This window comes from Hyperolius riggenbachi, chromosome 4, assembly GCF_040937935.1.
Source record: "Hyperolius riggenbachi isolate aHypRig1 chromosome 4, aHypRig1.pri, whole genome shotgun sequence".
Taxonomy (NCBI): Eukaryota; Metazoa; Chordata; class Amphibia; order Anura; family Hyperoliidae; genus Hyperolius; species Hyperolius riggenbachi.
Window position 1 is genome coordinate 366,403,438 of NC_090649.1, and position 14,661 is coordinate 366,418,098.

Below are 14,661 nucleotides of genomic sequence, written 5' to 3' on the forward strand. Positions count from 1 at the left end.
GTGGCTAAACCCCTCCCACAGTGTGGTGCCCTGGTCATGACAGTTGCTTGTGAACCTCATTGCATTGTGGTAAATAATGGCTGTTTCCAACTGCCAAGCAACCAGTATTTCTGCATATATATTAAAAAAAAAAAAAAAAAAACACCTTTTAGCCCATCACAATGTTAGTTGATGTGTTTGTAGTAAATATGATAATCTACACTGAATCAAACAAGATGAACGAGTTACACAGGGAGTATCAATAATTTCTTGATCTATCTTATATTGATCTTCTCACTTTGAAACACTAATGGGCTGCCGTCCACAGCAAGCACCTGAATCCCTATAGCTTTGCATTCCACACCTTAGAGATTTAGGCTGCGTCTTTGCAGCATGACAGGAGACGCTGCTGAATCGGAAACGACCACGGCTCCTAGTGGAAATCCGCCCTAAACTAATGTACAGGACTATAGGGATGGGTCCAGGATGGCAGATATATTCTGCCTTATTTTAGGCATTGGCCCCTTTAAGACAGGTAGGAACTGGATAAGGGGTTTGGGATAGATTGACAGCAATCAGTTGCTATGTTTTAATTAGGTTGTTACAATGGCCCAGAGCTCTGGAACAGGGAAGGAAGGTGACTGGGTGGGTCTCCCTGTTCCACCCCAGTCCATGTCTGGTTTTGAAAGCAGCCAGTTATATGGAGCTCTGAGCAGGGGCTGAACTAATGCTTGTCGCCTGACTTCTGTGCTGATGCTCTGCCACTAATACTATACGTTAATGGCCCATTCACACTGGGGTGCTTTCCTGCAGCGTTTAAGTGCGTCACTGATCACCGGCGATCAGCAAGGTACTGTGACACATGTATCCCTGTCACAATCGCCTTCTATGGTTTCTGGTATGAATGGTCAAGCATCATAAGGTGCTGCAGAAGCTCTGTACTGTATTTAGTCAGCAGGGTATCATCCCTACATTTTTTAATTGAAATAAAAGCTTAGTTCGTTTATTTTGAAAACCAGAACATATATACCTCGGCTAATACTAGCAAGCCTGTTTGAAGATCTTTCCTTGGGTGACAGAGGATTAAACTGAGAACTTCTACTGTCTTTCCAAGACCCATTTCATCAGCAAGGATCCCTCCAGGCCACTCATGACAAGCTGCAGGGTGCTCCCTAATTATACTGGAAGAAAGAAAATTAGGACAAAAATGTGTAAGTGCTGATAAACTGGGACCTGCTAGTGGAATGTTATAAATTATTTCAAAGTAGACATGTGAGATTAATTAATTGAGAATATTCATACTTAGAGGTAAATTGCCCATTTACCTTCCACAGAATGGATTATAGTAAATCTTTACTTCATCTAATGTAGTGACTTCTCTCCATAAAGGATGCAGAGCGTTTCCTAAGAAAAACAAAACAGAAGTAAAATAACAAACTTTTGCTTGATTAATTAATCACAATAGGTTTTGATTTGTGTCAAAGTCATCTCCATGTGCTGACCTTCATTTACACAAGTCTGAAGATGATAAAAGACCACATTTAAAGTGTATCTGGGGCAATTGGGACATAGAGGTCTGTTCCCTGCTCTATGACATGCGTCTGTGTCCCTTCTGCACCACTATCAGCCCCCCTGTGCTATGCTGTGACCCCCAAATCTACTGACATTGAGCTTGTTGGTAGACTTACAGGGGAAGGGGCATGCCTTGTAGGAGAGACACTCCTGCAAAACACTCCTCCTGGTGTTAGGAACGTCCCTTCCCCGGCTCTCAATGGCCAGCTCTGCCTCTCCTCCACCTCCCAACATTCTGTGATGAGACACACAGAGCCAGAGCTGCAGCGTCGTGACCCCAGGGTATTAGCCATTTTTTTTTTCAACTGACTGCATAAAAAGTGTAATTTACAGCTCAGCCTGTTTAAAGAAGACCATTGGTGTAAAATAGGTAGCCTGCAATGTAAGCCTCTCTATTACTGATGCACTGGTTGAAGGTGGTAGTCGAATATCTGTCAGCTTTCACAATGTGTTACCCTTCCCCCAGTGTCTGTCAACTGTCATAAACTGCATCCAATCTCTGTAGCCCAACTAGGATACAGTATATAGCAGTATTGTGGCTTCAGCGAACAACACCTACATTCCCTTAATGTTCTAAACTTCTCCTGACATAATTTCTCAATACCACTGTTATCTGTCTACCAAATCAATCAATGATTTCTGGAATTCTAATATTAACGAAATATAAGCCTGATCAGTGTAATCTGTGATCCATTCCCTTCCTCTCCATGCCTAGAGGAGTCTAGATATGCAAACACAACCCCCCCCCCCCCCCCCCCCCGAACACAAATCATCTAGAAGTAATGCTGACTGCATTGATTATGGATATGTGTATTATGTGGTATGTACAGTAAAAAAAACACCATTGAACAAAATAAAATGGAGATTGGCTAGTGGCAAGCTGCAAGTTAGGCCATATATTGTACTTTAAAGAGATGGCAATAGGGAAAGTACCTTTTATTTTTCCAAATCACACAACCATGACAGCCTTACTGAGGTTATATCCCTTACATATTCTACATAGAAGTTAAAAAAAAAAAAAATGAGCCCGAGTTCCGAGTAATAATATGAATAAGGGCCTGTGCCCACTCCTCGTTCACATTGTAAACATAGAATGGGCGTGTGATCGGAATGCAACGCACACAATCGCACACCATCTGTGCCGCTGTGAACTGGGTCAGCGCTGCGCTTTGCCAAAACCGCGTGCAGTAGTGCGAAAGTGCATAGAACTGTTGTGCAGCGCATATAATCTGAATGTAAGAAGTGCTGTCTATGCACTTCTGGCATTCTTGGGCGTCACAGACCATACAAGATGCTGAAATGCACACGGCAGCGCGTATAGTGTGAATGAGTACCTAACGTACTTGTGTCCACTTCTGTCCACCTTTCAGCTTCTGTAACATTGATGTGTTGCTGAAAAGTGGACACAACTGCGGTAGTGGGCTCGGGGACTAAGAGCCCTTCTACATGTAGTAAAAAAAATGTGCACCGACTGCCCTGCATACGTAGCGCAAAGGAAAAACCTTGTGAAACTTAGGTAGAAGGCATCACTACGGTCTTAAAGTGTTGTCATTGAAACAAATCATCTACATACCGTACCTACCGTTAGAAACTACACATTTATAGTTCTCTCTCTGGAGCATCCAGTTGACAGCATCTGTCTGATATGGACGGAGTACAGGTATCAGAGCAGGGTGCTGCACATCTTCATGCAAAGACTGACCTTCCTCCTGATGTGTCTGCCTTACATAGTCATAAAGTTCTTCAATATTCTGTCTCTCAAGCTCCTGATCAGATTCCTCGTCATCCTCCTCAACGATATCTGCATAAACAAGACACAAATCTGTAATTCATCTAAATATACACAAAAGTGAAACGCTGAGAAAGAAAAGATGATGCAGCAGAAAACAAGCACTGAAAGCAAATGGGGAGATGCTTCCCAGGTATTCTTGATATCACAAAGGAAGGCAGCATTGACAGGGCCTCTTTGAGGGACACCTAAAGTGGAAGGAATATGGAGGCTGTCATATTTTTTTCTTTTTAAACAATACCAGTTGCCTGGCAGTCCTGCTGATCCTCTGCCTCCAATACTTTTAGCCATAGACCCTGAACAAGCATGTAGCAGATCAGGTGTTTCTGCCATTTTTGTCAAATCTGACAAAAAATAGCTTCATGCTCGTTTTAGGTGTGTGATTCAGAAAATATTGATGCATAAAAGCAGGGCTGCCAAGCAACTGGTGTTGTTAAAAGGAAATAAATATGGCAGCCTCCATATACTTCTTGCTTCAGGTTCCTTTCAAAATGAATATCAATAAGGTAATGGCCTGCACTCCTCTTTGGTTCAATACGTTTATTAGTCTGATGTTTTGGAGACACCTAGTGCCCCTTTCTCAAGGACAAAAATATAATCAAGCCATAGGCCCTTGCTGGGATCTACGGCACTCACACACTGTGCACACCACTGAGAGAGTGCCAGAGCTCCCAGCGGGGGCCTATTGCTTGATTATATTAAAAACTCTGAAAACTACTGTAAAGGTCTCATGTGAATAACAATAATTTATTGGTGGCCGGCCATGAAGCTGTGAGGACGTGAGTTTCCCAGCTCTCCCTTACCCGCGTACATTCCGGCGGTATCCTGCTATCCAAACCGCTCAAACTGACCTCGGTCTGGTCCCAGAGACTGAGGGGGTCACGGCCACAAGGAGGGATGTCTGCAAAAACCAGCCAGAAGGCAGCAGACCCGGCGGAGAGGCTTGCCCGTTTCGCCCACGGAGCTCCGCAAGATGGCGCCGGCAGCAATGAGGCAGCAGCTCTAATGGCGGAGGGAATGGAGGAAACTCTGCCGGGCACGAGCTCGCACCAAACACCAGGGATGACCCCCGCTCTTCCCTCGGGTAAGATCCGACCTGCACAGACCCCTATCACCAAAAAGGATAGGAATAAGGGGGGAAAAAACGCTCCAGAAGGAGGGACTGGCGCTCATGATAGTGAAGCCGCTGTGCTGCAGGACATAAATAATTCTCCACAATCTAATATAGCCACGCAGCTTGATCTCCACACAGGCCCCAATAGTCCACATAATACCTCCCTGCCTGCACAATCACCTTTGTCACCAGCTAGATCGGGTAGTGGAGACTCCATTATGCAGCAGAAGGAGGATAGTGAAGTGGGAATATTGGAGGATGATATACAGGCCGCAGAAGAGCCGTCCAGAGCTGAAATAATGGAGGCAAATAAGTTTTTACACACATCCTTGACCTCAAGATTAGACTCTATTCAAGCTGATATTTCTTTTGTGAAACATGATTTATCTAAAGTGAAAGACCGCACCACTATATCAGAACGCAGGATCAGTGACCTGGAGAACTCTGTGGCACCCATGCAACAAAATATTCAAAGGGTAACCAGTACCTCCACTAATCACTCTGCTAAACTCGATGACTTAGAAAACAGGGCCCGCAGATGTAATCTGCGAATAGTAGGGGTCCCGGAAAAAGCAGAAGGCCCCAACCCTGAGATCTTTTTCGAGAACTGGTTTAAGGAAGTACTTCCTGACTTAAATGTGTCACAGGCCTATGTTATTGAGAGAGCACACAGAGTACCCGGAGGCCCGCCAAAGCCTGGGGCCTCTCCACGCCCCATAGTTATGAAGTTTCTCAATTACAGAGACAAAACAGCTATACTGCGCGAAGCTAGAAATTATCCAGATCTAACCATAAACAGAGTTAAAGTCTCCATTTACCAGGACTTTTCACTAGAGATCCAGAAAAAAAGGGCCACTTTTTTCAACGTCAAAAAACGCCTCAGAGATAACCAACTTCAATATGGCATGCTGTTTCCAGTTAAACTGAAAGTCACACATGGAGGCAAAGCGCACTTTTTCTTTACAGCTGAGGAAGTGTCACAGTGGCTAGATGATCAAGGCTTTCAAATGTAATAAGACAGCTAACCCTGTGTGTTATGAAGTGCCTCTTACACGTACTGCTGTATGATGTCATGCTAACTAGCATTAAGGGTACACAGTCTGTCTGCTCTTAAGGTGCTAGTGTACTGTGGCGTATATGCACTCCATGGGAAATTTGACTCTGCTTACCCATTTTCTGTCTGTTTTCTCCTGCTCGGATTCCTGTTGAGCAAATCGGTTTATTTGATTTATTTCCCTATGCAATGTCAATCTGTGCCACAGACACCTGTACTTTATATACACTTTATCACACTGTTATACTCACCATGATATAGTGATAAGACTTAAACTACTATATGACTCTGGCTCAGATAAAAAACTGGTCCACTGCTCATAAGTCAACTGCATATTAGCGACACACTGAGGCTACTTTAGTCATTCCTGTGTCAGTAAAAATAAGTTCTAACTGTAACAATGTTGAAACAATGGTTTGTTAACACACATCCTACTTAACGCGGGTGGGGAGGGCTGGCCACTAGCGATACCCTAGTTAGGTAAGTTCGGGGAATGAAACTTCCTGGAGTTGGGAGCAGGGAGTGGGGAGGGTACCGGGGTGTTGGGTTTGTTAAGATAAATGGGGTAGGGGTCCAACAATCCTATTTTTTATACAATAATACTCCAGTGACCACAATAATACGTCCAATAAAAGTAACACTCATTCTACTATCTGACTATGGCTAATCTACGCATAGTATCATGGAATACTAGGGGTTTAAACAATGTCATTAAGCGCAGGCTAGTTTTTGACTATCTGCAAAAACTCTCACCCCATATCATCTGTCTACAGGAGACACACTTAACAGGTGGTAGGGTTCTCTCCCTAAAAAAACCTTGGATAGCAAGCTACCACGTTTCACATTTCTCCTCATTTTCTAGAGGTACTGCAATTCTCATAAGTAAGAGCTTCCCAGGCTCGGTACAGGAAGTTCAGGTAGACCCAACAGGTAGATTCACAATAATTACGATCATGATTGAAGGCCGCAAACTCACAGTGGTATCACTATATATCCCTCCACCCTTCTCCCCCTCAGTTCTTGATGCCATGACATCTAAGATTCGCAACAATCTTGACAATCCGATTCTTATAATAAGGAATTTTAATGCAGTCATTGATCCCCAGAAAGATAAACTATCTAAGAGCTCCCGCTCATGTCCCTCTCTAGTTGAGTGGATGTCAAAACTTGAACTAACAGACATATGGAGATGGCGTTTTCCCGAAAAAAGGGATTTCTCCTGCTTTTCGGATCAGTTCAAATCCATGTCGCGAATCGATATGTGTCTTGGCACTAAAGATATATTGCCCATGGTGGAAGAAGTGAAATATCTCTCTCATGGCATATCGGACCACTCTCCACTGATCTGTGAGTTGCGCTGTTTAGGTGCAAGCCAAGCCGGTCACTGGAGAATGGGCCCTTGGTCGCTGGAAGACCCGACAATCTTAACCACCTGTCGCGAAGCCATGACACATTACTGGGTCGAAAACACAGGATCAGCTGACTCAAATATATGCTGGGACGCCAGTAAGGCGGTTCTACGGGGCTCTTTTAGGGCCTCTATGTCTATCATCAGACAAAATGATCAGGCCTCTCGGGAGTTAGCTGAATCCAAAGTGAAGGAAGCCAAACGGCAATTGATACTAGCCCCAGGTGCTGAGACCTATGAAAACTGGGCTCTAGCTAGAAGATCGCATGAGCTGGAACTGGTGAGGCGAGCAAAACGCAGAGAAATCATATCTAGACAAAGATCATTTGAGTTTGGCAATAAATGTAGCAAGCTTTTAGTTTATATGCTTAGATCTAATGACACAGTTATGGCCATTCCTAGAATACTCTCTACCTCAGGCACGTTCCATACCTCCTCAGTAGATATTGACAGCTACTGAGCGCGCCCAGACTGGTGCTGCTGCTCTCTAAGGCTGCTCCAGACATTACATCTCATTTCTGCTACTTTAAACCTCTTAATGGAAAGACTGGACCGAAATTTCAGTGGATTCTAATGTATCACTTCTCCAGCAACACCTATAACCTTTCAGAACACCTGGATTACTTGGGATGGCAAAGATTTAAGCTGGATTGGATCTTCCTTGGTATCACACACTGCTGGACACTGCACACCTTCCTTGGAATTGACCTGAGACCTTAAAGACTTTCTGCCTCTTTGTGCCCGCCGTCTCCCATCCTGTGAGTAACTTTCATCGATTATCTACAGCATCTATGCTCAATAGACTATATTTTTCTACATATATTATATATTATATCTTCAAACTCCTAAACAAAGGACTGTGTTTTCAAATCCATGCTGTCCATCCATACATCTCTGTGTAAGGACATTTCAGTCTATACAGGCCCTTTGATCTCTGCAGGATACCAGCCACAGCCGTGAAAGTTCACACCTTGACTTTAAATAGGGCCTTTCTTAGCAGGAGCCCTGAGCTGTCTCTTGTCCATCGTAATGTGTAAACATCAATATTCAGCACAGACACTTCTAGCTGTATACCAACCAAGAAATATATATCCAATTGACAAATCAACAATAATTCTACTTAAGTCTGTTGGAATCTACAGAAAGACAAAGAGAGGATCCAGGGGACGTGGGAAAAGACGTTATTCACTGCAGAACCAAAATAACTCTGTGACAAAATCTACAGAGTACACCCAGCCAACAACCCTAATAGCTCCAGCACAATCCAGCAGAGATGACAGCCACACATCTGGAGACTGTTCCCTCCTGGAGTCCTCAATCTCAGACCTCAGCTCCCAGGTTAGCCCCATCAAGGCTGTCCTCTGCAACGTCAGATCAATAAACAACAAAACAGCAATCATACATGATCTAATAGAGTCTTCTGATCTGGCCTGCCTGACTGAAACCTGGCTTTCTGAACCTGTTGGCCCCACCCTGGAGGCAGCTGTGCCAACAAACTATTCCGTGATATACTGCAACAGGAAAGAACGCAGGGGAGGAGGGGTTGCACTTTGCTTTAGATCAGCTTTGAAAATCAGACTACTTACTGTAGGTCCTACCAACTCGTTTGAATGCTTGGGGGTGCAACTTTCAGCTGAGGAAAACATTAACATATTGCTGATCTACAGCCCACCAGAAAAATACTCAGACTTCCTTGAGGAACTTGTAGACCTCCTATGCAACCTAATGCTGGGAATACACGGTTCGTTTTTGCCTTCGTTTAAACCTTCGATTCGTTCGGTAAACGAATCGAGTGTTGAAAACGTATGTGAAAATAGTCATAATCTCATTATAGTTTCGATTAATAGACCCCAAAAACGAACGACTAGTGATCGAACATGTTTGATATTATCTCTCTTTATCCATCTAATCGAGCCATTGGTAGGCTTGATGGCTGTTCAGATCGATTATATATTCGTTTATGCTAGTCCGTCCCTGTAAAAAGGGATTTTCGTTTCGTTTCTTTGCAGCCTTCGATCATTGGAAAAACGAAACCATCAGAATCGAAAAAAAAACGAAACCGTGGGTGGTGATATTAACCGTATGACCGATTATTTCGGGATCGAAAAGGACAAAAGGCACAATCGAAACGAAGGTTTAAAAGAAGGCAAAAACGAACCGTGTATTCCCAGCATTACACTGGAACACCCCAGATGGATTGTTCTTGGAGATTTCAATACATGGGTGGACGACTCCTCCTCACAATTTGGAAAAGAGCTACCTCGTGCCTTACATGAACTGGGCTTCCTCCAATCAATCAGCTCTGCTACTCACAGGAAAGGTCACACTCTGGACCTTATATTCCATACTGGGCTGTCAATAGCCAATGTGGAAATTAATCCTGTTGCCTGGTCAGACCAGCTGGTACAGCTGATACAGAATACTGCTGCCAGACTGCTAACCAACCAACCCCGTCACTGCCACATAACGCCAGTCCTGCATTCCCTTCACTGGCTACCTATAGAATGGAGGGTCCTATTCAAGATCGGCCTACTGACATTTAAATCCCTGAATAATCTAGGCCCTGGATACATGAAAGATATGTTACAGCTGCGTAGCAATCCCCGCATTCTCAGATCCACAGGTTCTAATAATCTAGTCATACCCAGAGTCCACTTAGAAACTTTTGGTCCCAGAGCCTTCTGTCATGCTGCCCCTACGTTTTGGAACTCCTTACCTCAACAGATCAGGACAGCCCCATCCCTGGACGTGTTTAAATCCAGACTGAAAACCCACCTGTTCAGTCTGGCATTTGCAGAAATATAACTTTTGTTGTGTGAATACTTCATCCTACTAATTACTGAATCTGAGAGAGCCTAAGCGCTTTGAGTCCTATGGGAGAAAAGCGCTATAGAAATGTTATTGTATTGTATTATTGTATTGTATTGTATATTGCCAGGGAGTTTTTTGGCTTCTACACTGACCTGTATACCAGCAAATCCGATAACTGCTCAAGCTCAATCTCTGCCTTTCTGGACCGGGTGGAGCTACCCAGTCTGGATGAGGTCGCCCGAGATGCGTTAGACTTGTCTATTTCAGAAACTGAGATAATAATGGCGATAGATTCCTTTAAAAAAGGTAAAACACCGGGCCCTGATGGTATTCCAGCGGAGTGGTACCTTAAAAGTAAGCAGATATCCGTATCTAAACTAGCTAAACTGTATGCCCATTCCCTATCTGTTGGAACACTTCCTGACTCTCTGTATGAAACCTTAATTATCTTACTGCCCAAACCAAACAAGAATCCTGACCTCTGTGAATCATACAGACCCATTTCCTTGATAAACACTGATGCAAAAATCTTAGCGAAAATTCTTGCTAATCGCCTCAATCAATACATTCCCACCTTGGTTTACGAGGATCAAACGGGTTTTATACCTGGGAGATCCACCAAATCCAATATAAGACGCCTCTTTTTTAATGTGCAATTCCCACACAGAAACGCAGGCACCAGAGTCATTTTGTCCTTGGACACCCACAAGGCATTTGACTCCGTGGAATGGTCCTACCTGAAAGCGGTGTTATGCAAGATGGGCTTTGGGGAGACGTTCAGGAAGTGGTTCGACATATTATATGCACACCCTAGGGCAAGAATAAGAGTTAACTCATATATCTCGGAGCCCTTTGAGATAACCAGAGGAACCAGACAGGGGTGCCCCTTGTCCCCCCTCCTGTTTGCTTTGGCAATGGAACCCCTAGTTGAACACGTCAGATCATCTACAGCAATCAAGGGCCTTCAAGTTCATAAAATAGAAGAAAGGATTTCACTATACGCTGATGATGTCCTGTTGTACCTCGCAGACCCAGGCCCTTCACTAGTGGAGGTCTTTAATATTTACACAGCCTTCCAGAGGGTCTCGGGCCTTAAGGTAAATTGGTCCAAATCCGTACTTTTTCCCTTGGACCCAGAGGCAGCAGGGGCAATTAATCCATCCTCACAGTTGGTGGTGGCAGAATCTTTTCGATACCTGGGGGTAAATGTCACCAGAGACGTTACAGAATATATACAAACTAATCTTATACCCATAATTGAGTCACTTAGGGATAAGTTTAAGACATGGAGCAAGCTCCCACTAAATTTAGTAGGCAAAGCCACAATTATCAAAATGATATGTGCTCCAAAACTTCTTTACATCTTACAATCATCACCTGAATATATCCCCAAACGTCTCTTCAATAAATTAGACTCAATGGTATCCGGTTTCCTGTGGGGTAGTTCCGTACCACGCCTAGCTCTGTCCACCCTACGTCTCCCGACGGCATTTGGAGGACTTGCTCTCCCCAATTTCCGTCTTTATTACTTAGCCGCACAGCTTACTCACATTCAAAAGTGGATGAGCGCAGTCAGAGACGATGCTTCCATGACCCTGGAGGCGGATATAGCTACCTCATTCGAAGCCTTAGCCAATATAATCTATAGAGGGGTAGTCCCTTGTAGCAGAGGCTCGTCCCTTCTAAAAGCTGCATTGATGGTATACAGGTCAGTGGATAGGTTATTTCCTGGCGATCCGAACTCAGTGTCCCCCAGTGCCCCTCTGTGGGCAAACCCCCGTTTACCTGAACTTCTCAAAATGGAGGATAATCAATTTTGGCTCAAACATGGTATTAAATACATCAATCATCTTTTTGTGGAAGGGGAGTTCAGATCTTTCATTAACTTAAAAACCGAATGTAACCTCCCGCGCCACTCCCTGTTTCACTATTTCCAGCTCCGTGATGCCATCAGATCTCAAGTGGGAGTTTCGGGTGTCCGCATTAAACCATCGGAGCCAGAATTATTAGTACTTAACAAAGACAAGTCCAAACAAATTTCTAGATACTATTCTGCTCTATCACAGAAGGTGGGTCTTCATAAATATGATCTAGCCAAAACAAGATGGCAATCTGAACGGTATGAGTTTACACCTGCAGACTGGATAGAATTAGAAATGCACTATATGCCTAGTGTGATTAGTGCCAACGATAAATCAATTCAGATTAAATGGCTGCATCAAATATATTATACTCCTCACAAGTTATCCAAAATGGGGCAGGGCACTGGTTCTAGGTGTTATAAATGCCGACACCCCGAAGCAGACTTTATCCATTGTGTGTGGGATTGTGGGCCGGTTTTTAATTTCTGGAAACAGGTCACCCATCTACTGTCTCAAACTCTTGGCAGACCAATTGATCTGTCCTTTAAGGCCTCTATGCTAAGTATCATTGATAACGTCTCCTGCAATAAGCACAAACAGCTATTTCTTAGGACTGCCTTTTTCTACGCAAGGAAGTGTTTACTTATTAAATGGAAGTCCCCTGCACCCCCATCAGTGGAAGACTTTAAAAACCTGATTAACCAAAACCTCCCTTTATACTGCCTCACATACCAAGCGAGGGGCCACCCAGCCAAGTTCGATAAAGTTTGGAGTAGATGGTTACAGAATGGTAATACCACAGTTCCTCATCTTGACATCACTATCAGTGTATCAGACCTGCATCTGTAACTTGTTGACCCCCTTTTTTTTATCTGAACTCATGGACAGATAGTTCTTTAAGTCCGGATGAATGTTTGTCATGCGATTAATATGTGGTTTATTGGAGTATGTATTACTATTAGTACTATGACAGTACATATGGACCCCAGGGGTTAGCGTGTTTCTTTTTTGGGTGGGTCTGGGGATGGGTTGGGAGGGTAAGGGCTGGCATTGTTTGTTTGTATTATGCAAAATGTTCAATAAAAATTCTCTTTAAAAAAAAACACAATAATTTATTACAGCCTTGGCCAATAACATTTATATGAAAAAAAGTTTCATTAAAACCACATACATGTTAAAAACAACATCTGTCAATGAGTGCTCACAATGCAAGCTAACAGGGGTAGGTTGCAGTTACTGTACTGAACTGTAACCCAGCAAATGCCTATTTAAAGTCTGTACCACTGCACCTATAACCATATGAGTACAATTTAACTGTCTCTCCTTAATTGTGCTTTAAAAGGCTTGTCCTTGAGAAAGAGGCACTACGTGTCTCCGAAACATTGGATTCATAAAAGTCTTGAACAAAGCGAAGCGCAGGCTATTTCCTTATTGATGTTCTGAAGTGGTGATGTCCCTCATCCTATAGCCATTACACCCCTAACTGCTGACCATTCCTGTCTAAGAGTGCAGTGTCTAAACATCTCTAAATATCTACCTTAAATAAATATGTCACAAAGTATAAGCACTTTTAATCATAAGACATATATAGAGGATTCTAACTGTCTAACTGTCAGGACTTCATTCAGATGTTCTAGTTTTAAAAAGAAACATTGAATGACAACAATGTGGAGTGTGCCATTGACAACTTACTTTAAAACAATGTACTTTGAGCAAATCCTCTGCTTTTCATACTATTCAAATCCAGAAGAATACTTATGTTTTAATTGTACTGGCAAAGCAGCCAGGCAAAACAAATGTAAAATATTAAATTAGTAATATAAATGGTAGCCCATACATTTATGGCACCCCTGAAACGTGCAGTACAATAATATTTACATTGCCCTGCCAGCGCAGGAGCACTAGTGGATAACCGCTCAGGCACCGGCGGAAATAGCCAAGCCCAATCAGGCCCAATCTGTCAGTCTGGAACAGTGATGGCTAGCCTTGGCACTCCAGCTGTGACAAAACAGCAAATCCCATCATGCCTCTGCCTCCCTGAGTTATGCTTAGAGCTGTCAGAGTATTTCAATGCCTCATGGGACTTGTAGTTTCACCACAGGTGGAGTGCCAAGGTTAGCCCTCGCTGGTCTAGAAGTTCCCAACAGAATGTTCTAGTTAGAAATGGTTGGCTGCAGTTCACTTCCACACTGCATGCATTTGAATAAAAGGAGCCTATATGTGCATCAATTCAGTATTATTGATCATTTTTTGTTTTACTTAAAGGGAATCTGTAGTGAAAATAAACTTATGAAATAATGAATTGTATGTGTAGTACAGCTAAGAAACAGAATCGGCCTATCTGGACGAGCTTCCTCGTCCAGATAGGCACTGCTGCTGCCGCCTCGTGCGCGCGATCGGACGCGCCCCCGCGCGCGCTCCCGCTGCCAGCCCCCGATCAGTGAATGGGAATATAATTCCCATTCACCGATCTATCTTCCCCGCAGAAATACCAACGCTTTCTCTCCTTTCTCTCCAGAGAGCGCGGTATTTCTGCCCCCAGGAAACATCTCCCTTGCTTATAAGTTCCTGGATGCGAGATCGTTCGCATCCAGGACTTTTTTCACTGTGGCCATCTTGTGGCCAAATAGTAAACTGCACCACAATACATTTTTAATAAAAAAAAAAAATATTATTTTACATTTAAAATTAACAGTTTCCCTCCCACACCAAAAATTACCCACATACACTTTTTTTTAATTAAAAATAAAAATAAAAAATACAATAAAAAAAAAAAAACAACATAAATAGTTACCCAAGGGTCTGAACTTTTTAAATATGCATGTCAAGAGAATATGTTATTATATTATTTAAAATTATAAGCTTATAAATAGTGATGGACGCAAATTGAAAAAATGCACCTTTATTTCTAAATGAAATATCGGCACCATAAATTGTGATAGGGACATCGTTTAAATGGTGTAATAACCGGGACAGATGGGCAAATAAAATACATGAGTTTTAATTACGGTAGCGTATATTAATTTCAAACTATAATGGCCAAAAACTGAGAAATAATGACATTTTTTCATT

The 14,661-nt window shown here is 43.0% G+C and overlaps 1 protein-coding gene across 1 annotated transcript in view; it reads right to left on the bottom strand.

The window, feature by feature from the left end:
• SHPRH (SNF2 histone linker PHD RING helicase) overlaps positions 1-14,661 on the bottom strand; it is a 207,931-nt gene that overhangs the window by 137,493 nt on the left and 55,777 nt on the right. Inside the window, 3 exon segments of the mRNA XM_068231979.1 lie at positions 1,010-1,160; positions 1,305-1,383; positions 3,134-3,352. Coding sequence (XP_068088080.1) covers positions 1,010-1,160; positions 1,305-1,383; positions 3,134-3,352 — 449 coding nt within the window.